This window comes from Pagrus major, chromosome 5 (genome assembly GCF_040436345.1).
Source record: "Pagrus major chromosome 5, Pma_NU_1.0".
In the NCBI taxonomy this organism is placed as follows: Eukaryota; Metazoa; Chordata; class Actinopteri; order Spariformes; family Sparidae; genus Pagrus; species Pagrus major.
Window position 1 is genome coordinate 34675868 of NC_133219.1, and position 24718 is coordinate 34700585.

The 24718-nt window shown below is 41.3% G+C and overlaps 1 protein-coding gene across 1 annotated transcript in view; it reads right to left on the reverse strand.

Moving 5' to 3' along the window:
* Nucleotides 1–24718, reverse strand: part of frmd3 (FERM domain containing 3) — a 55491-nt gene that overhangs the window by 24402 nt on the left and 6371 nt on the right. The window contains exons 2-6 of the mRNA XM_073466701.1: nt 14768–14872; nt 13235–13277; nt 5967–6048; nt 3320–3417; nt 470–593 (exon numbers count right to left, since the gene is read on the reverse strand). Coding sequence (XP_073322802.1) covers nt 470–593; nt 3320–3417; nt 5967–6048; nt 13235–13277; nt 14768–14872 — 452 coding nt within the window. The remainder of the gene's footprint in view (nt 1–469; nt 594–3319; nt 3418–5966; nt 6049–13234; nt 13278–14767; nt 14873–24718) is intronic.

Sequence of the window (24718 nt, forward strand, 5' to 3'; positions counted from 1 at the left end):
TATCTCCTCGTGCAAGGAGAGAACATCTTATTTGTCAGGTGTGGGTTAAGCTCATGTTTTACTAACATCCATCCTGGCTGCAAGGTTGATCTTCATCGGAAATTTAAATTCTGAAAATCCTGCACTAACAAGCAAACGTGTCCAAAACAGGCTTGATAATAAATAATTCATGCTCATTCCTCTGCAAATTAATTTCAGTTTGTATTTGCTTTCAACTGAATCTAGACTGGAATACCTTCTGCAGTGCACTGAAGCACAAATCTCTGGGTATCATCCAATTTTGTCTCCAGCCAGGACGACAGAGAGAGCTTTATTGTCTGCAGAGTAGAAAATTGTCTCCACAGCATGTTTTGAAAACAGAGATCACAGGAGTGAGCATCCGCGCCTGTCACCCAAATCAAACAGCGAACCGATAACAGAGACAACAAACAACCCCCACCAGACATACAGAAACACACATGGCGTTTACCTGAGCTCGTTCTTGTGTATTTCTATAATCTTCCGCTCCAGTTTGAGCGATTGTTTAGGGAACAGCTTGAAGTCTCTGATGTAGTCTGACGGGTGCTCCTCTGGGTCGTAGTCCCCGAGCTCAGCTAAAGACAGAAGGTGATATCAGTGTGAAAATGATCTAAAAAGGTCAAATGGCTTTTTATGGTGTTATTTAGACAGGACAGTATCATATTGACAAAAAGTGTCATGTCACTTTCACAGTACATGTTAATTACCTGATTTCATATTGGGAGGTGGAGGGGAAGGTGGCAGACTTACAGGCAACAAGGCTGCCAAGCTAGTGATCGCAGTCCGAGTCTGCGTTTCAGTATTGTGTGAAACCAGTGAATATTTTTGACGAGGGACCAAAGAGTTTCAACATTTGTTAGCACGGCCCCACTGGATATCTTTAAGGAGACCTTGGAACAATTTCCCCCCTGTGTTTGATGCGACAAAAACTATATATTTTTGACAGGAAATATCCAGCTGTGTTTGTAGCGACAAATTCCAGGTGTTTTTAACAAGACCTCGGGACATCTCCAGCGGTGTTTGTTGACCAAAACAGGTATATTAAGCCAAAACACAATGTTTTCCTAACCCTAACCAACTGTTTCTTTGTGCCTAAACCTAAACAGAACAGTGTCATGACAAGAAAAACATTTAAATTTGAACCTAAAGAAACGTAAAGTTATACATTTTCAGTGGATTTGCAGAAATGTTCTTTACGAACATCTATTCGGGGTTCGTAACATGGTGTTATATGCTGGACTATTTCTTGGTCAGGAGCAGAGTCTCCTAAGCTTGAGGGCGCAGCTGGATCCCCCTGTTTCAAGTCTTTATGCTAAGCTAACAAGGTATTTGCTGTAGCTTGATATAACAGTTGTGAGCGTGGTATCAAAGATAGCGTATTTCTTTCTCCTTCAGCTTTGTGTCGTCAGCAAATTTGCTGGTTGCTCAAGCCCAAACAAAGACTTTAAAAGAGATCTTTTCCATTATATTCTTATTCCCACAAGAGAACAAACCCATTAGCTAGATAGATTTACATTTTACTTATTGAATCCAGTACAAAATCCTAACACACACTAATTTCTATTTTAAATCCTTTCTTCATTTGCAATCATCAAAAAAAGGTTAAATCAAATACTAGCCTGGAGTTTAATTAAACAATAATCCTCAACCTATTCTCCAATGTAATCAACACTCCGACAAAGTGGGACCTGCCCTCGTTAATCAGAGCAGCCAATGATACGCTGCAGACACGCTCTGGGTCGAGATAACGCAGCCAGTCAGACGCTGCTCTCTGGGGATATGAGCCAATCACAGAGTGTTTGCACAGTTCAGCAATTTGTGTGTCAGCCAGAAGGGTTCATTTCTATGATACAGCTCAGCTAACTCCACACTTAATCCATATTAAAGCACGAAGCTCCGCACTGTGATTCACCGTTTAACTGTAACTGCTAATTAACTGAAGGAAAATGTCTTTATTATTCCTTTTCCCAGTGGTCCATATACATCGTGCCGTGTTTTAAAATGTGGGATTACAACACAAGTGTATTGACGGGAAATGTAGCTGGTTAATGAGGCAGAGACCAGAAAAACGGAGTGACTGGTTTGACTGACAGAGTTAGTTTGATGCTCTTGAGCCAGCTGCGACAGCTCCTTCTTCAGACTCAGCCTATGACATGAGCTAAGAGTTAACTTAAGTTAAGTGGAGATTTAATGTTACACATCATTAAATCAAAACTGCTCCACACTAGCTAGTTCTTACAGAGAAATTAGTTCTTACTAAATATTTAAACCCAGCTAACTGAACCAAACAATAGAGCTAGTGTTAGCTTGCTAATAGACAGTAAACTATGTTTAGACGGAAGAGTAACTAAAAGAGATGAAACACAGACAATATCAGACCTAGTATACAATCAAAATGCTGTTTAACAACGATGCACTGGAAGATTTCTAACTATATTTCACAAAAATAACACAATATATATAATAATATAATAAAAGCACAATTGTAGGCTATATTAGCACTTATTCTATGCCTAATTGCACAGTAGCTAACTCTAGCTAACTCAAGCTAACGTTGAAACACAAAATTAGCTCTATCCATGCAGGCTATTCATAAAGTATGGAAATAAAACAAATTCTTACCTACATTAACAAAGGATTAACACGTAAGTTTAAAGTAACGGGACCCTGAAAGTGTTATTTTTGACGACTTAAAATGCTACAGTGACTTCCTGTTTACAGAGTCAGCTGATTGCTTCTGATTGGACAGGACTACGGTTGTTTGCAACTTTGTACAAGGCCAAATTAAGCTATTACTCGAGGTCCAGCATAAATTATATATATTGTATTTACATATAAAGACACATACTGTATATATCTTTACATAGGTCTACTTTAGCAATCAAATCCTGATCTGTAAATGAGTTTGTTTATATCATAAAAGCCACCCTGAGATTGTCATTACTCCCATCATAGCTAGAGGACAGAAGCAGACTCAGCAGTAATAGCAGTAATAATTAATTTCCCAAATAATTAATTTGGGATCCTAGACTTGGGCACATGCACAGTGCAAATCTTCTTCTATCTTCCATCTGAAACTGAAACAAAGCAGTAGCCTGTGAATCTGCCAGGGACCATCACTACAGTCAGGTAGGCTGCACAATTAAACTGAAAAACCAACAAAGCTATGAAAAAGAAACAGGAAACCCCTTTAGAGCTGTGGATCACATCCATGTGTAAATCTTAAAAAATCAAATGTAATAACTGTCAGTTGGGATTTAAGTGTAGCACATGCTGGATCACCAGTGTCGCCGGGCCTCACCCTGTACGATGCAGGCTCCCAGATATGCAGCTTCAGCGAAAGGGCAGAGGAGTCGACCATGGTAGATATCTCTCTTCAGCTGCAGGTACAGCAGATACCTGGAGACACACAGATGCACACACACAAACATAAACCGACAATGCCACTAAATGTCACTCAAATAAAACATTTATTTGGTCTCCAGTAAGGCTGCAGTACAGCACAAATATTTAGTATGCATCGAAGCACCTGGTATTTATTCTGTAAAACGATTCTTCGTTACGTGACGTTCGATACGACAACTCACACATCATAAAACGAGAGTCACTACTGTCGTCTTCATATTAAATGTTTCCAGATGTGTAATGATCTGAATGGTCAAACTGTGTTACTATGGCAATTAGAGAGAGTATTGCTATGGAAACAACTACCATACAGCAGCGACTGGTACTGTAGTTACTATGGAAACGGCTTCAATGGAGGCAAGTTTAGGCGTGCATGGAGTGAAAAGCTCTCTGTAGTTTTATCTAGACAGTCAGTGTGTAGCCGTACCGAGGATCTTCTATGTTTACGTGATCTTCTCGGTTGTGTTTAATTTTGTCCCTCTCCGTTTTATTTTCTTTGTGGCATGCAAATATTCTTCCTCTTTCTGTCTTCCCATCTTCTGTTTCCCTGCCTGACCTCTTGTCTCGATCTTATACGGTATCTTTTAGTTGTTTTCACGCTACAGGAAGTCCTTCATCTGTAACTCTTCTGTCTTACAAGATCTCATTTGTCTTCCCAGCTTGTCGGTTTCTCGATCTCACCTTTTTTTTCTTCCCCTCTCCTTCTGTCTCTTCCTCTCCCACTCTGAGGTTTGTTATTCCCATTCTCATTTACTGTTTAGGTTTAGTTTGTGTCGGTCAGCAGTGTTTTGACTGTTCACTACGGGATCATCAATCGATTATTATCCATGCAGAACACTTTTACAGCTGAGCTAAGTTATGAGTTATTTATTTCATGATCTCAGGGAAGCCACATCTGTTTGGCCATGATGATGACATAAATAACTTTTTGAACTTAAAACAGAGGAAATAATACGTTTGACCGATTCTGTAAAACCTTGGATGACGTTGAGTGCCGATGTTTTTAATGTCTGCACATGGAAACTACAGTCTGGTTTATATTAGAGAAAGATCGTGTTGAAGATATTAAAAGTCATATGAGCCACACCACGCTACATAAAAGTTAAACTACTCTATGCTGAGTCAATTGTGAGGCCCAGAATCACCTAAAATGAATGTGAAGTAAAAAAAACGGCAGACTTCAAATAAAACTGGAGCACATGCAGCAGACACAGATTAGCTTAATGGTTTTTGGATTTCCTATGATGGGAAAAAAAATCCCTCCCAAAAAAAGACTTGTTATTGAGCACTTGGTTGGATTTCATCAGTGACTGAGGTTCCTTCTGAACTTTCCAAAGTCAGCTCGACTTTAATGTCCTCTACAAACTCATCAGTGGCAGTGTAGTGTCATGGTGCTCCCTGAGGACTCTGAAATGAGCTTGTTTTTTTATTTAAGACAATCTGAAATGGACATAAAAATGCAGTCAAACTGTTGAAATGCAAGGAGAGGGGGATAAAAAAGGATGATGAATGAAAAAATCTAGAGCGACATAACAGAAACTAATGGAGAACTCAAAAAAGGAGGAGGCTGGGAAGCGGAAGAGAGTTTTTATGACACTGACGATGCACAAAAACACCTTTAAGTAATAAAGTTTGCAGAGGAGAGGAGAGCGAGCTGAAGACGGAGGACAGAGAGAGACAGACAGAAGGGAGGGAGGAGACACCTGAGGGATGAACTTATGGAGAGATCTGAAGAGGATGGAGGAGAGACGGGAGGAAAGGTTAAAAAGCGAAGAGGGAGGAAGGGAAGAGAGAAATGTTGATCGTTAGAAGCAGAGATGGTGAGACATTACAGCTCAGATGGGACAGAGGACGCGTAAACAGAGTCCCCGCTGAGCGAGCATCACTAATTATCACCAGTCAGTGTGTGTGTGTGTGTGTGGAGGAGGGAGAGAGTGGTTATAATAAAGTTTTTACAATAAACAAGATATTCCACAAGTTGGACTGTAGCAATTTTTGCTGTTGTTTTTAATTAAATCTACAAACAACCCAATCACCAGAATAAATGTTGTCACTGTAAGTTTCTACAAACCACAGATATGTTGCAGCTTTATGTTTCTTTAGGTTCATTTTTAATCACTTCACTTATCCAAACCTGACTTCCTGTTAAAAAATTCAATTTCTTGTCGCCCCAACCATGGCTGGAAATGTTCCCGAGACTCTCCTCACACACACAAATATTTAAAATCCTTGATCCATCTTAAAAAAAAAAAAATCCAGTGGTTTCAAATGTAGGAATGTTAAAACACAGTCTTGAACTGTGGTCACTGGCTTGGCAGCCTGCAACTCCGACATCATCCTCCACCTTCTGGTATGAAAGTCAGGTTAAACCCTTCCTTCACCAGCTCTTGAACCACAATCAAGCTACTGAAATGTAGCCAACATGCTAGTTTATGCAATGAAGCTGCTCTCAAAAGAAAAAGAGACGCTTTGTTTTTAGTCCACTTTCTCTACACCTGCCGTCATCCCATCATTCACAATCCGTCGTCTGTGTTCGTGTTTACCTGGTGAGCTCCTCCTTGATTTTCATCGGCTCGCTGGGATAAAATTTGACCCGGAAGCACATCGTGTACGGCTGCTGAGCTGCTGAGGACAAGACAGACAAGAGCATGAGAGGAAAGTTTAGAAGAGAAAAAGTAATCAGAGAAGATTTAAATCAACATTCACTCTATTACAAGACACTGAACCATCACAATGAGTTTGAAGCTGTTATTTTAAGGTAAAAGAAAGTTACATAATGTTGCTTTAAGTGAGGAGAGTCAAAGGGAAGAGAAAAATCGTTTGAGAATAAAGATGTGAAACATGAGAGAAAGAAGGGAAGAAGCATAGGAGAAAAGTTTTATGTTGACGGTTTTAAGGAGAGGAGAGGAGAGGAGAGGGGAGAGGAGAGGAGAGGAGAGGGGAGAGGAGAGGAGAGGAGAGGAGGGGAGGGGAGAGGAGAGGAGAGGAGAGGAGAGGAGAGGAGAGGAGAGGAGAGGAGAGGAGAGGAGAGGAGAGGAGAGGGGAGGAGAGGGGAGGAGAGGAGAGGAAGAGGAGCAGAGTAATGAGGATTATGTAAAACTGGAGACAAAAAAAGAAATCACGGTGTGCCTCTAATACTGATTAGTCATTTGATAATTACAGTAATTACTCATCACACATGCGCGCATGAACACACACACACACACACACACACACACGCAAAGAGTCTCACTTGAACTGAAGTCTTTTCCTTTGATCTGAGTCCTAAAGCATTTAATTTCTGACTGTGAGTGTAGTTGCAGCGGAGCACGCACACACACACACACACACACACACACACACACAGACACACACAGACACACACATAGAGAGAGCAAGAGAGAGAGAGGGAGAGAGACACACACACACATTTGTTTTCGAATACTTTTTGAAAACAAACATCTGTTATGAATTTTTGGCCCTCTGAGCGAAATTTCAGCATTTTTGTGATTCCTTGTATCCAAAACGTCACTAATCGATTATTTTTCTCTGGGTTGGGATGAAATTTGTCCTGAACTAAAGAAACTTGGCAACATGTTTTCATTTCAATAGTTGTTTCTGAAAAGTTACAGTAATCAAATTAATAACAGGAAGTTATTTTTTACCCGAATGAAGAATCTGTCATTTTCAAAAATGCATATATCTCCACTAGTTTTCACATTCTTGCAACCAAATGTTGGTTCTGTGTTGTATTAATGTCGTTCTGTCACATTTAGAAGTTATTTGGTCCTGAATCAAAACATCGAGCGCCACAGATCTTTTTAAAAATAGCTTTCAAGCTGAAAAACACACATTTTTGGGTTATTTTGACTGATTGATAGTTTTTTCCTGGAAGGATTATTTTAATTTCCTTGAAACCTTTGTATGTGGAAGTGTTGATATTCATTGTTTATATAAACAATCCAAAGATGTTACGTAACTCCATTATTTATAATGTTTTGAAATTAGGCTTCTCCTCTGTGACGTCTAGAAGTTCAGGGGCCGGTGCAGTAGAAAAGTCCAGTTTGTTTGAAAAGTGCGAGCACTCTGTACCGGTACACTTTCTCTGCCCTGGCACGGTTTGAAGCGGTGTGCTTCGGCATGGTACGGTTGCAAAGGCGTTCCCATCAGGCTCAGCTGTAATATTGAGCTAATGTTAGCATTCAAACACAATAAAGTCTGATGTCGTCTCCTTATTGTTATTATCCTCCTTTATTGATTTCATTCTTTATTTTTATTCATTTATATTTTTGCATTATTCTTGTTTTGTTCTGTGATTTTTCCTGTTTTATTGCTTTAATTTCTTACTTGGACTCAATCATATTGACTTTCTGTTCTGCCTTCTTGTTTTGACACACTTTAGACTCGGCTTCGTTGTGTTTGGCTCGACTGTTGAGTGTTTATTCTGTAATATTGTCTTCCTGAGTTTCCTGTTTTTTCTTGTTTGTCAAAGCACTTTGTAAACTCTCTTTTAAAGGTGCTCTATAAATAAAGTTTATTATTATTATTATTATTATTATTACAGAGAACCGTTGAACATGATAAACTTAACCTTGCATTGACATATTAGCCTTCTCCTTCTGAGCGTGTTAGCATGCTGATATTTCAGTTTTCATTACTGAATGAATTTTATGTCCCTCTCGATCAGGATATTTGACAGACCATGTTGACAGTGTGCAAAACATGAAATACCGCTTGAGGGGCAAAATTTGTTCCCACCTCAACAAAGACAATGTCCTACATTTTACATACATTACTGTACAAATACTACACTCTTCAAAACAAAGCTATTTGTGCAGGAATTCTATCTTCTAATTGTTTTAATTATTTTTTTTCCAATTCAGATACAAATTTAACAATTGTTTTTAAAATTGTGGGAACCGGAGCACCCGGGGTAAACCCACAGAGGCATGGGGAGGACATGTTAACGTCACACAGATAGCACACATATGGCTGGGGTCATGCCTATGTTCCCACAGCCCAATGGTCCCACAGCCCTATGTTCCCACAGCCCAATGGTCCCACAGCCCTATGTTCCCACACTTCTAAAAAGTTAGGGAAGGGGAAGAGGTTAGGGTAGGAACATAGGGCTGTGGGAACATAGGCATGCTCCCATATGGCTTGGAGTTATAGACACAGTATGAGGAGCATTTCTGATGAACTCCCCATACTATGTCTGCAAGATATATGTGTGCTGCTGTGGGAGGTAATGGTGAAACACTGCCCCCCCCATGCCAGACCACAGATGACATATGGTATCTACTGGCTGTCCACAGTAGAGAGGTCCTTGGTGTTGATGTTTGATGGTGAATGTGACAGCTTGAGTTGTTGAAGCCATCTTATTTCTTCCACTTCTTTGGTTTCCTCAGTCCCAGAAAGTGACGGGCTCTTTTCCAGACAGTCTTTTTTCTTTTGCCTGGGAGAGTCTCCTCAGAGACTTGAGTCACCTCCAGAAGTTCAGGGGCCGGTGCAGTAGCAATGGACAGCTGCTCGCACGGCTTCTCCTCGGGAACTTGAGTCACCTCCAGAAGTTCAGGGGCCGGTGGAGTAGGGATGGATTCCTGTTGATCACACAGCTTCACCTCAGGGACTTCTGCGTCTTTCAGGGCATTAAGCTCTGTGGAGAGCTCAAGGTTGAGAGAGATCTGAAGGTCAAGCGGAGTTTTCAGCTCCTCCAGATGTCTCTCATAACATCCCTCCTTCTCCAAGGTGTTTTGCTGCAGTTTGTTGATTTCCTCGGTCATCCTGTGACGGAGGTCGTCCTGCTCAGCCCTCAAGTTGGTAATCATCTGCAAGCCTTTCGACACTGTGTCGGAGTGAGACTTGACTTCTGTCTCAAGCTCCTGCTGCAGAGTATCAGTCTGCTGTCTCACAGTGATGACTTCAGTTTCATACCTTTGGCTGATCTCTTGTTGTGAAGCGCTGATCTTGTCCAGCTTGTCTTGGAGAAGCTTGTTCTTCTGCTTCTCCACTTGGAGCTCAGCAGTGAACTGCTCATGGCTGGATGTTTGGGCCTTTTTCAGCTCCTCATGTTCTTGTTGAAGGAGGTTTCTTTGCTGGACTTCCTTCTGAAGCTGATGTTGAAGAGTCTCAGTCTGCTGTCTGACAGTGTTGACATCAGCTCTATACATTTGGCTGATCTTGTCCAGTTCTTCGTGGAGAAGCTTGTTCTTCTGCTCCTCCACCTGGAGCTCGGCTGTGAAGTTGTCCTGGCTGAGTACATGTGCCATTTGCAGCTCCGCATACTGTTTTTCAACAGTTGTCTTCTGCTGCATTTCCTTCACAAGATCATGCTGAAGGGTGTCAACCTGCTGTCTGACTTTAATGACATCAGTTTCATACCTGAGTCTGATCTCATTGTGGGAGACACTGATCTGATCCAGTTCTTTTTGAAGAAGCTTGTTCTTGTCCTTCTCCACCTGGAGGTCAGTTTGAAACTTCTCCTCGTTGATTAAATGGGCCACTTGGAGCTCTTCATAATCTTTATGAAGGTCCTTCTTCTTCTTCTGCCTGGTGTTATCTCTCACCTGAGTAGCTATCTTTGCGTTGCTGAGAGCTACATCATCGCTGTACTTTCTCAGCCGCTCTAGCTCTCTGGTTGTTTCTTTTCCCCTGTTGATGTACATTTCTTTCAGGGTTTTCTGCTTTTTCAGCTGCTCCTTTGTCGCTTCTAGCTCTTGAAGAAGTCTCTGCCGAGACATGTCTCTTGGGTGCTCGCTAGAGAAGTCCATTTTCTTCGGTATTTTCTTTCTGTCTCAGAGAAATGCTGTTGTCTTCGATGAACAGATATTGTCTGTATCACACGTCTGTCTCTTTAACCTTTTCTTTGCTTTTCTTTCCCACGTTTGAAGTAGTTGAAGAGTCGGACTGAAGCAATGTTTCTCTACAGCTTATATAGACCTGCTTATGTTGCTTTATGTTGCCATGACGATTGGAGGTTCAAATGGCCTTGATGCAAAAAATCAAAGACAAATAGAACACACACACACACACACAGACGCACACACAGACACACACAGACACACACACTCTCTCTCTCACACACACACACACACACACACACACACACTCACACACACACACACACACACACACTTTTACACTGTTTTGTAAAAATAATGACAGAAAAAATTTAATTAAATATTAGCTTCAGTCAAGTGCATTCATCCACCAAGGCCGGACCGTCCCCTTTAATTCAATCAAGCCTCATCCAATATCAAACTCGATAGTCCCGTGTCTCAAAATTTTAAACCACCCATAACTGCTGAGTCATAGTTTAAGATCTGTAACAGCCAACTACTGGAACAACAAAACAATGAAGATGTGTTCATGGGTTCATACAACGAAAAACAATGATAAAAGTCGAGGTGAAATAGAAAATGCCTTCTTTTAATTTATTTATTTTTACCATTTTAGATGACACCCACGGTCGGATTATGCTCCTATTAAAAGCCTCCCTCCAGGCGCTTTTTCTTATTGTCTAATGGTCAACGCTCTTCCTCAAACAGAGAACGGGGGCGTGGTTAGTTGTCATACATACTCATTACCACCAACACAAACTCTGAGACCAAATGCAGCCAGTTTGACAACAGGGAATCCACTAAGGAGGCGGAGGGAGTTTATCTGCTGTAATCCTGGCCCTCGGGGACTTCTGCCCTGCTTGTTTTAGATATCTCTCCCTGCTCCAACACACCTGATTTTAAATGATCAGCTCATTATCAAGCTCTGCTGAAGCCTGATAACGACCCATTCATTTCAATCAAGTGTGTTGAGGCGGGGAAACATTTAAAACAAGCAGGGCAGGTTTTCCCAAGGAACAGGATTGAAGAGCAACTCTATTGGCTAACATAAACGCCAATCAATATCCTCGACAAGTTCCTCCCTACCTGATTGTTTTTACATAATATGTAAATGCCTTCTATTTCATGGGGACTTTAAATGAAGAAAGTGAGAGAATAATTCCTGGATCCATCCTTATATCTGGATCTGAAAGTTACTGTGGTCTATTCTGGGCCGAGACCCATCCTCCATCCAAGTTTCGTGAAAATCTGTCCAGTAGTTTTTATGTAATCAGGCCAACCAGCCTTATCGGAGGTAATGTAAATACAAAACACAAGGTCCTCCATAACCTGTGCAGCACTTTAGGTTACTTTCAAAAAAGATACTGAAAGAATCACCTGATGTTGTACAATTATTTTAAATTCGACATCAAGCACAAATAGAGAAGAAAAAGGAGGAGGACGACCGTGAGTATCATCTAACATGGGACCAGAAATCTTTCCAGCGAGTGCCCTCTCTCCACTCTGTCTTTACTGGCGGGATACTCTGTGGTATTACCCAGCGATGAAAAACAGCACACATCTACATAATACATGCTGAGCAATATGAAAGACGCAATCCTCCCACTCGCTCCCAAAGAATCTGAGCTGCTTCTTTGCTCGGGCTTAGGGGAACCAAGATGCATTTTTTTTTTTAAAGGTTTTAGAGAAAGTGAATTGGCACAACACACGCTGGTTCAAATGTGACGCATGTGCACGTAAGCTGACGCACAAAGGGAAAACAAGGCACAAAGCACACATCTTCATTTGAGAGTAAACCCAGCCAAAGGGAGAAGTGATGTGTCAGTACGACTCAGATCTATCCGACACTCGTCCTCCATCCCTCTCTCTCTCGTCTCTTTTTCTTTTCTTTCGCTCTCTGTAGGCCTCTCTCATCTCAAACTGTCTCACCAATCTCCTCTTTTCTCCCCCGAATCTGACTTCTTAGCTCCTTTATTAATTTATAGGAGTGCAGAAAGAACAGGGCAGTCATTAAAAGGGTGGGCGAAGCTCAGATACTGACATGTTTTTTGCTGATGACACAGGAGATCGGCCAAATGCAGACGAACATCGCACTTAGAGATTCTGCAGCAAAGCATCACGTTTAATCAGAAGTTTGATAGAAGAATATTTCTTCGTCTTTTTAAAATAAACACCAGACTTTAACATCAGTCCATTAAAATGATTTTGAGACAAGAACAGAGGGAAACGAACAATGTTTGCTTCTTGACAAAGAGTAATCTGTTCTGAAGCAAGCCAAGTTTCCCCTTGTTCCTTCGTTTACTTCTTTCCAGGAAGACAAGGAAACATTTGCTCCTAGAAATAAAAGTGTCTCCCGCTATTCACTGCCCGCAGCACCTACCTGAAACAAACCACCGAAGAAGAGTCAGGCCTGTTAGAGCTTGTGCTCACCTGCCACATCTGTGTATTTCACTCTGTGTGTTAGAATATTTCCTGTTTGAGCCACTTGGCCCTCTGGCATTCAGCCGTGGGTCTGACAAACCCTGCTCTTGTCACTTTGTCTGACTTTATTGTGTCTCAGTTTGTCTCCCTGTGGAGAAGAAGTCAGCGTCCGACATTTGTCTGGCTGTGTCACTGCAAGGCAAATGGTAATGTGAGCGATGTGAACTGAGGATACAGCTGGTGAGAAAGGCCCTGAAACTTGCAAATAAAAATGAATTTTCCATGCAATTCTACAATCTTATATTTGATTTTTAATTTGTACATGTTTTGAATATCCAAGGGATTTAACACTGTCATGTTTATGTGCGTATGAGTCCCTGTGGTGTACTGTAGTTTGTTTGCTGTAGAGCTTGACCTCCTCAAACTGAAGCTGCTCCGAGGAGACAAACGCAGGCCTGACTGCAAGGCATCAACAAACACATACACAAATAAATGTCCAGACACACAAATTTTACACACACACTGATCCAAATAACACAGAAAGACACAAAGGGAGCAGAAGTGACACTTACACTTCATCTGCCTCACCACGGGCTTATTGGGCTCCAGCCAGTGCTGAGAGAGAGAGAGAGAAAAGACAAATGTTATCCTGAAATAAAGATACTGACTTCAGTCGGAGTATGCCGCATTTTCAACGAGCTCCAACGAGCTCACGAGTTTTTCCAAATCAAAAATCTCTTCATGTTTTTGATGAATAATTGAATGACACATTGCTTAAAACTCAGCAATATGAGGCAACTTCAGTGCATTAAAAAGCAAATGAGAAAACACTTTTATTTAAATGCATCATTGGATATATTTCTGTTTTATTGTAGATACTGTTTAAAGAGCTGACTGTTCTGGCACCATGTTCTCGTGAGGAGCAACAGGTGAAAAAGATAGGCATCAAGGAAGTTTTATTACAATGCCCTACTAAGCTGTATTCCTCTATTTATAATATATGTTGAATGAATTGCTGGTAGTCAAGGCAACTTTCACTTTTGAGTATGAACATGTGATGAAAAGATACTTACATGGCACATTTGTCTTGCCCTATATTCAAAGTCTTTATTGTTTTGTACGTTTTTCTTTACTGTAGGTTGCTGTAACACCTCTTGCTGGTATTTTCTTGGTAATATTTCCTCTCGTTTTGCAGCTCGAGGCTGGCTGAGCTTCCGTTCAGACTAAGCATCTGGTCTCTTCTGTGTGTGGGCTGTTTGAAATATGGAGACTGATCCTGTTATTATTTGTCGCTTGAACTTGTAAGATAAAGCACCGACTGCCTGCTGATTAATATCCAACAGTCCCGTTTAGGCCACGCTGACTCAGAGGAGCTGTTTCCTGTTAGTAGGTGTAATCATCAGTTTCTTTATTTTGGTTCTTCTGTTGTGATTATGTGCTGCCATATATCTTTATTTATTTATTTAATGGGGTAAGATTTGCGTGAGCTATAAATAAAATCTGTAAGTAGACTCTGCTTCAGAGGCAGAACTGCATGAAGCAATAATAAAATAAAATATATAGAGGGACCAGCATGCACTGCATCTCATATTATGTTCATATTACATGGAGATGAACTGACTTTACATTGGGTGGCAGCGTGACAGCTGGGTGAGACGGCTGCCAAGCCAGAGACCACTGTTCAAGACGGTGTTTCAACATTTTTCATGACATGTAGGGACCTTTTCCAGCTGTGTTAGTGGCAATAAAACCATATATTTTTGATGGCGTTTCAACATTTCCATTGCTTGCAGAACGCACATTATTCTGGTCTACAAATGCTTTTTCTGCAATTTCTAGTCGTGGGGGCAGTGTAGCAGTGTAGACAAAAGGTTAAGTGAGACGTGACCTCAGGACAAGAAGAAGTTTTAAAAATGCCAAAACTTTTTGAGGAGAGGTTATACAAGTTTTAAACATCTGTATGATGTAACATCCCCGCACAGAGACAAAACCGTCACTACAGAACAGCTCAGAGGAGACTGGACGGGAATTGAATATGAGTTGGACAGTGACTAAGAAAAAGTGGAGGTCTGTGCAATGTGTTTGTGTGTTTGTGGGATAGTTACCCTCTGTTTCTCAGGGTCCACATATCGAATCCCAAAGTAGTCTTTCTCTAGTAGGTTGTAGTGGTTACACACATGGTCCAACAGGAACTGGCCTTTGGTGTCTCTCTGTAAAGACATAAACAAACATTAAAACTTAAAATACAGGAAGTTATTTTGTCATCAGTCAGCATCCAGTACTTTCATCTGAACAATCTGTCCATCCATGCTGATCAATCCCATAAACCTCCCGGCTGCATCTGATACCAGCGGCATTATCACAGCAACAGTCCCCTCTTGGGTAATATTTCTGTGATGCACACAGTGTCATCACAGTAAAATCTGTTCATGGACAGAAATACATGTAAGTCAGCGACTTTGAGGTCTCGCGGTGATGATATACAGCTGTGGTCATTTTTCCAGGCCTCTGAAAATGCCAGTAAATGCAGTCCATTAGCAGTTCATAAACACAGCAGACACAGAGGGATCAATAATCACTCTGCATTTATTACCTGCTCCTCAGTCAATATCTACTCATCACATATGGACACACAAACTGATTGTCATGCTGAGGTGTGTGTAGCTGAGCAACAACACATTCAGATGTAGTGAAGGTGTGACTATGCATGCATGTGCACTAATAAAACAAAATATGCATTGTATCAATCAAATATCCATACACACCTTCCTCACCTATTGACTAAAGCTATCGATATCCCTTAGTTGCCATTTTTGTCATATTACATGCATCACAGTCTGGTGACTGTGTGTGTGCGTGCCTGTGTGTGTATGTGTCCTATAACTGCTTTATAACCTGCTGACAGAGGTGCATTCTGTGCTCAGTTAAGCAGGACTGATTGATTCAGTAGGAAATCGCCTGTTTGCCCTTGTTGTGATTTACTCGCCACCGGAGACACATTTAAGCAACCACATTAACAAACACTCACACACACACACACACACACACACAGAGAGAGAGAGAGAGTCAATGATGCTATGGAGCTAAGATTTGTGCAGCTATCCTTGTTAGGACTTTAAAATGACTTCCCTTCGTATGTGCAGCCTCAACCTAACCCTAACCAGTTTATGCCTAACCTTAACCTAACCTCATGTCACGCCTTACCCTTAAACTTAACGAGGACCTTTCAAATCACGTTTTGCTGGTCGTTGGTCCCTATTAGGACTTCTGGTCCCGACATGGGCAGCATGCCAGGAAAGGTCCCCATTAGGTAACAACAACGTGTACACACATACACTCACACAGGGCCACAGCTGTATCTTTGGCCACATCTTATCAGCAAAACACGTAAAACAGCGGATCATAATTAATCAGCCAGTACGCCATGAAATCATGAGACGTCTCCATGGCAACTGATTACTTCTTTTATGTATTCAACTGCATGAACAAAGTCTTAACATGGCTGGTTTGTCCTAGACGCATGTTTAACTGCAGGAGCCGATCTTTCCTGGTTGTTTTTATTGACTGTAAATTTCACACACCTCGTTTGCACTGAAGGTGCAGCATCTGTTTTACTTCCCTCTAGTGTACTTTGAGTCGGAAATGATTGAGAGTGTTGTCAAGACGCTTTCGACATCCCTGTTGTTTCCTTCGTCGAATGGCTTTCACATCAGCAATGATTGCTATGTTTTTTGTCTTCCTCAGCGAGCAAGCTAAGGGCATTAGCTTAGGTCAGTAGCTTTGTTTGCTAATTCTGTGTGCAGACATTTGCAGCTGATACGCACCACAGGGCAAAGCGATTGACAGGAGCTGACTGTGCAACAGAGTGGTCATAGCAGAAGGACACTTTGAGCACTCCCGCCTGGGTAGGCAGTTTGTCAGGCTAAAGGGCCTGAACCCCAGATGTCCAGTCTGTTCAGGCGCTCAGTCATCTTCAAGGACATTCAGAATTTATAGTAAAACAGAATGTTTACCAGTGAAACTCATCCCAGTTTAAGAAATGAACATCGTTATCAGAACCTTCTGCTTCCCCAAGCTGTCAGTGTCCCTTTCATTCACAAATTTCTTCCTCAACATATCTGGCGCTCTCTCCCTATTGGTCCTCATTGGATGCTGCTCATTGTATTCTGTCATTATAGTATTTTTGACTCACTATTTTGCAACCTGCACTTTCCCCATTACAACCCTGATCTTCAATGTGTTTGGCGAGATTTAACTTGGACCTTTTTTCCACCAGCAACAGTGTCTACACTTCCTGTCCTCTCTCTTATCTTCATGGCTCTACGTTTAAAGGAGATACTTCGAGTCAATGGAGCCTAATTGTCTACTGCACCTCTCAAAACCAAATGTTTCTCCTTTGTGTTAAATATTACATGTGCCTTGATGGCAGGAAGGAGAAAAAAGGAGCATTTTCTTAAAATAACTTCCTATTGAGGAAAAGCCAAGTCATGCAATTATATTGTACAAATAAGAACAAGTCACACAGCATCTGAATCTCTTTTTTAAGCCATCATGATTGAGTCATCTCTTGTCTCCAGTCATCTTACTCTCTTTTAAACATGAATTCCCGAGCATATGTTTCGTCTGCCCTGCAATCTCTCACCGAGGCAACCTTTTAAATATATTTCTTGGTGAGTCATGCTCCGTTTCTCAGTAAACAATCTGTTCTGTGTGGTAATGGAAGTACACTAGGTGTTGACAGAAGAGCCACAAAGCAAGATAAATCCTGTAAATGTCACAGCAACAAGCCAAAAACAATAAAAACAAAAACGGCACACAGGAGAAAGAGCTTAGCAGCTGTGTGCTCGACTCTCCACAGTACACACCGATCAAACATCACTTCAGCAAATAGGCTACATAAAAGACAGAGTGCTGTAAAGCAGCCAATGATTTGAGGTCAATGCAACGAACAATGAAGAGGAATTAAAAATAAAACAGGTGCACAATACACAGAAGGAGTTCATATATAGGCTAACCACACAAACATGCTACACAGCATACATTATCATATCAATATTTAATCAACCATTATTCCCATTTGTTCAGACGTTTTTACTGTAGACACAAACAGCATAGCACAGTTACCATTTCAGCAAGATGTATGAACAGTATGTATTTTTCAGTATGCCGACAGACTACGGCCGAATGGGGTCAGCTAGCTTGGCGCAGCAGCAGCCGGAGGTGTGAGAAGGTGGTTAGCCTCTCCCAGAAATGGAGAAATGCGACACCCAGTAAATCCAACACCTGCAACATGCTCTAGCTTACATACATTTTAATTGTCTTTATGCATTATGTTATTTTAAGGTGTATACGTCTAATTTATTTAAAATGCATGTTTGATTGTTTTTATCTCATTATAATAAGAATACCTTTACCAACGTTAGGTTGGAGACTCAGATGTCGCCGTTGAGTAGATATCAAAGATAGAAACGTAAGATAGGTTGTACCATCATGTTTATTCTTTATCTTTAAATGCATCAGTTAGAGCTAAAAATTAAGACAGAAACAAGTTTGATGATTTCACATATCTCAGCCAGTGACAGTTGTTGTTGGTGCAAAGTCACAGTGATTCAGTCTATGCTAGCTAACATTAGCCTCAAGTGCTAGATCTGTTTCTTGGCGACCAGTCAGCCAACAATAGCTTGTAGACTCGTCTCTTTCAGTGGTTGCTCAGAAAGTACTGACATAAATATCTAGATTTTACTCAAAATATGTTTGAAATTATCAGGGCAGCCACAAAGAGTCTGTGGGCATTTCGGGCGGTTTCAGACCGGATCAGTAAACCTCTCACATTACCAGATAATCTTGGCTGAGCATCAATACCAACCAGGGTCCCAGACCAGATTTTTCCTCTTATTATCAGGAGGGGTGAATCAGGGACAAATCAGCCCAAACCTCTGTAGTCTAAACCAGGCTTTAGGTGGATGTCCCCTGTGACCTTTGTTACATCAGCACGGCATCAATCAGCTGTCTCTGATCTCTGAGACGGCACGTCCCTATTGGCTGGTTCAGGTTTACGGTTATATCACTGTGACACAAGAGTAAGCTGTAAATCAAGTGTGTGTCCCTGTGGGTGTAACTGTGATGGTCTCCATGCTGGCCTGCCTGTGATGTGGGTGTGTGTGAGAGTGTGAGCTAGGTAAAGTCAGCATTTGTGTGTGTGTTTGTGTGTTTGTCTGTCTACATCTCTTTAGGATTTTCGGCTGATCCGTGACAACAGTGTTACTAAGCTGTTAAATCTGAAGAGCAAACAGACAGAGACATCCACCAGGGGAGGAGAAAAATAGTAGAAACAGAATGAAAACAGCCACACTGCGAGCCATTTCTAGCAGGATCATCAAACAACACCTTTCGTCTGTCTGGTTCTCTGGGCAGACACTCATGGGGAGAGGAGAGGCGGACCGGCGCCAGGAAAGAAGAGAGAGAAACAGACCAGACAGAGAGTGAAGCCGGGCCAAACACGCCGAGAGGCTGAAAAAGAGAGTGGGCAAAGACAGCGCTAAAAAAAAAGAGTGGATAAGAGAGACGTTGACTAAGACGAGTGAGGCAGAGAGATAAAAAAGACTCTATGTCATGTCCAACAAGGGCTGAATACATATTTCATATATCCAAAGGCTGGGCATTAATAATTAACCCGGTCATCCTGTCTCTACATGATCTCACCTAATGACGGCAAAGTGCTCCTCTCTCCGGCTCGCTTCAACACACAGACACATACACACACTTTAAATAGAGCCGTAGCGTAGAGCGCATTCAGTTTAGCAGAAGCAAAGTGCACTTTGACGTGTATGTTCAAGTATGTCTTTCTATCCTCTGACATTTTTTTTCTTGATAAAGTGACCTCCTTAGAGCCCCGCTGAGTCCAGACACAGACCGAGAAAACAAAAAACTTGGGAGGAAAAAATAGAAAACCATCAGCCGAGTAAAGAAAATCAATTATTTAGTCCTCCATCTTTTGTACATTCACAAAAAACATCTGTGAAATTTCATCGACTTAAGTTCTGACCTCGATAGTGCAGAGGCTATAATAACGGTCTCACTGATATTTACCCTCTTTTAGCTCTGTTTTTGGGCTCTACCCACTCCTGAGGGATATATTTTTCCCAGCTTGTTGGTGTTTCTCTCAAGCTCAGTGGGGTTTTTAAAGCTCTTTTGCAGAAAACAGCTGCCTGCAGATAAAATAAGACCATAAGAGCAGCAAGCGTGAATCAAAACAGTAGTTGTGGCCACACAGCTACAAAAACTTGATATAAAGCTCCATACAGCTGAGGAGGGCAACCGCAGATTCATCTGATAGCTCTGTGTAGGTTCACCACAGCAAACCACCGCTTACACATTGTCACATTGTTTTCATATTGTCAAACAACGTGATGATGATGATAATTATAAAATATAGCAGCTTTAAGACTCTGTAAAAGAGAAAACTAAGCAAATCTTCGCCCTGCATTACTCGCACAGATTTCACCCTGTGTGTTTATTCAGCCCAAACAACAAATATGTTAAATGTCTTTAAGCTTTAAGATAACTAGAAACTGATGCACTGTGCTTGTGTAGGTCAGCCTCTGACTGAACTAAGGACTCACCAGAAACTCCGGTTCATCCTGTTGTTTCCCTCCAGTCTTTCTCCTTATTCCTCTCATCTCTGTAAGGTTATGAAGCAGATCGTCGCATATAAAGTCGCAAGATAATTAATTAATTCAAGTCAAACCCTTTTGAACTTGGCAACCATGTCCTAGAAATTGCATTTATATATATTAAATTGTTTTCCCAATTACTTAAACCTTCACCATAGCGTAGATTATATTCAGAGAAAATGAATTGGCAGCAAAAGCACTTTGTGCACATCTTCTCTTTCTGTATCAAACCAGACCATGATCTTTCCCTAACCTTAACCACAGGCTGCTAGTATAACATTTAAAGTATGTTTTTTTATTTGTTTAATGTACAGGAAGATTGAATATTTTGGCAGAACTCTGACACGACTGAAATACATTGTGAGTCAACATTTTACGACACAGTCAGTTTGAATATTTTGCTATTTGCCAGGTTTCATTAAGTAATACACTAACACACTAAAATCTAAAAACTAAATCAGCAATAGCAATTTGTTCTCCTTCCAAACGTATTTGTTACACACCTCAGTTCATCGTGTTTTGTCTGAAAATGTAGTAAATCGTTGTTTGCAGAGACATCGTACCGCCCAAGAAACACAGATGCTTCTTTGTGTATGAAAGTATAAAGTGATGGAAAACAAAGAATTTTGGATAAAGACAGAAAGTTGTAACTCTGGTTATATTCATGCAGCTGATTAAAGAATGTTTTAATTGACCAGGGATTCATCTTTGAGAAAAAACAGACACTTATCTCTGTAACTTGAATTTAATGAGAACAAATGAGAGGAACCAAGTGGGCGAGATCAAACCAAAACAACTGTCCACTGATATACCACTACGTGTCAAGCACTAGGACCCTGGGTGCACTGGCCCAGTTAAACACCGCTTGTTGTTTAATTAATATGCATGCCAGCTCAATTATGACTGGTCCTTATCGACTTTAGCGCAATTCATTTCATGACACGGCATACCTAATTGGCCGAGTTGAAACGCTGTGAGGAGAAGGAGCGTTAAATTCCTGCGAACACTGTGTGAAGAAAACCAACACGCACTGTGTATCTGCACACACAGGGAGGGTGTGAAGGGGACGGAGAGTAGCGGGGCTTTAAGGATAATGATATGCCCCTCTTTACCTTCACACAACCCAATTTAAAAGCCTAGTGACTTGCCTTTAAGACAAATGCTACACTAATGCATGGCTTTTCTCTGCCATCACTGCAGCTAGTCTTCAGGGAAATGGAGATTTAAGGCACTGGTGGACCAATTTGCCGATTTACTTGCCAAGTAGAATGAGTGTGTAAGCAGGCCTTTGTGCTTGTGCGACAACATTGTGTTCCTATTATTAAGAGTGCCAATATTTCTAAAGCCGGTTTGTGTTCACCACCCAAACTCAACCCCCGAGCCAATGAATGGATCGATCCGGAGGCTTGACCAGGACACAACAGAGACAAATCAATGAGCTGGACGTGGAGTGTGGGAAGAGTAATGCATAGGATCAAAGTAGAGGATAAGAACCTCTCTGCTGGCTTTTTCTCAGGACACAGAAACACATTTTTCTGCACATTCCCCACATGTATTATCATGAATCCATGACTTTGCTAATGCACCATTACAGCAAATCATTTTATACACATTTGGCAAAAATTCAACCTGAAATATTTGGTATCCGTGGAAAATCTGGGAACTTCTGAGGGTTTGAACAATGTTTGGCTGCACAGCCTGGGTCTGTACTGACTCATAAGTGGGTCAGTTGGTTTTGAAAGGTTGTTTTGACCATTTTAATGATAAGGCTAGACTAGAAGAAGAGTAGGGAGAACTTGGATAGTAGTATCTTCAAACAGATTTTAAAAAAGCTACAGAGGCAGAACGCAAATACAAATCATCCTCTGACACTACGCTGATTACAAGATTGGAAGAGAGAGGCAGAGGATCAAACACTTTCAGTCGGAGAGCTCAATTATGGAAAACATCCAGCTTATGAAGAGATGCTTGACCTCACCAGCAACAACCTCTCTCTGTAATAGCTTCCCACCATCACACCATTTATCACTAAATGTTTGATTATTAAATCCAGACTGCCTTTGTTTTGCACCTGAAGGGGAACATTGAGAGAAGCCGAGTGAAGAACAGACGAGGCACAACATCATATATCAGAATGAAGCTCACACAGCTCCACTGTTGTATTGATCTCGTGAGCTGCAAAACTGAGCGTGTAGGCTTTAACCTCTTCAACCACTGACCCACAACAGTAATGGACCATTGCCTGGAGCTACAGACTTGGCATCATCACAAAAAGCCAAAAAAAAGTGTACCGACTGAAATATAACAAGAATTACGGGACGGATTGACATAAAATATTGTACAGACATTCATGTTCCCCAGAGGGTGAATCCATCTGACTTTAAAGATCACTTCACTTTTACTTCTGTGCCACCATAAGGTTCATATTTGTGACTTTGATTTTGCCATTTTACTGTTTTGTTATTCTTGTTCCTGTTACTATCCTGCCTATTTGATATTGTGTGCAAATTAGGCAGACAACTTCTTCTATTTGCTAGCTATTCTTGGCTGTCACAAGCTACCTTTAGCTGATTAGCTCATTGCTTAATTAGTGGCCTATTAGCTAACTGGCGTTTGCCTGGACCACGACCTCGGATCACAGGGGAGTATCAGTGGGCCACAGGGCTCAGCTCAGCTGCAGTGAACACGCTGGACACACGGGGGACGCTGTACAGAGGTGTTTTCTTGAATTAATGAGGCAATTAAGCTCGTCTTAGTTCGCTGTAATCTATTGTGACATTTTATATCCTTTTATATATAAATACACTCCACATGTAATCATACCATTTATATTATTTATATATCAAAGCTAAATCCCCGGGCAGCTCTCACTCTCAACTGTGACTGTGACCTTGTCCCAGTGTGGAAGGAGACGAACCCATTACCTTATCATCACCTGCAATGGTGCAGAGAAGCTCACATGCACACATGTATGAGCACAGAGACATGCACGGATTAACACACATGCTATAAAACATGTTGCGTGCACCCGCATTCATGGCCGGCCACACAGCCTAATAAGATTCAAGGTATAGAGCCATAAATCGTCGACGTACGGAGCAGGACCAGTTTTCATTATAATGGAGCGTCGTCACTCAGCTGGACACTAACTCACGGGATGGCAGGAGAGAGAATGCGTGGTGATGATGACGATGATGAAGGCATGTGTGGCTGCGACACTGATGTTATGAGTGTGTGCTTGTGGTGGGTGCAGTGGAGCAGCTGTCTTATCTTTGCGCTGCAGGATGTTCAAAATTTTGTGGCAGAAAAACAAACAGAGACAGAGAGTTTGAACCTGTGAGTTCATGTGAACAATCTGCTTTTATTTGAATGTTTCTAGTGCAAATTAGTCGTCTTTGTGTGCGCTCGCCACTCTCATTTTTCTGATGTCTAAAAAAAAAACCCGCAATGAGCAATGTGTGTACACAGGAAAAGGGGTTAGTGCACCACATACAGTATGCATACTCACACTGACACATTCTGTACTCACAGATCACAGAGTTTTCTCTATAATGTTATGTAGTTAAATATATAAATGCAGATGTGTTCGAACTGATGTTGTGTTTCAGTTATTATTGTCAATTGTTTCAACGTCTCATCGCTGCTGATGGAATAGTTTCATATTAATCGCAGGCGAGTGTTTCACTGTATCCTGATGAAGTAAAGTAATCTGAATTAAATGTAAATATGTTGAATCTGTGACTTCCAGGACATTTTGAACGGACTTTGCTGATATCAGAAACCGGACCAAAAGCAATCCAACAAGATGATTACACGCCCTTACACGTCCAATTAAAAATCACACTCATCAACTTGACATTACTGCCATCTGGGTGGAGATACAAGAGCTTCAAACAGAGGAGCGTTCGCTTCAGCAGCATTGGAAAAACCGCCTCGCTGACTCTGCTGGGATGTATGGATGTATTTATGGAGACTCTATGTATTGTCTTTATCTGTATGCTGCTGTGTTTATATCTGTGTGTTTCTGTGTTGAACTGGCTGTGAAAACAAATCCCCCTCCCAGACAATAATGTTAAACCCAAGTTCTCAACACTACAATATGGATATTGTCTCCAACCAGATGTTATGCTTCACATTATTCCACCAACAAGATAAAAGTATTTGTAAATTAAAAAAGGGTAAAAACTAAAAAAAACATGCTTAAGACTGAATGAAACAATCACTGATTTCAACTTTTATTTGTATCCCTTAATTGCGTGCTCGCTAGCATGGTTCTTGTTCAATGAGTGAGTCAGAAGTCCGTCCTCTAAAGGGACAACCTGATGCTGACGCGTCCTTGAACAAAGCAATGAATACCAATCAGCTCGCTGTCTGACCTCTGAC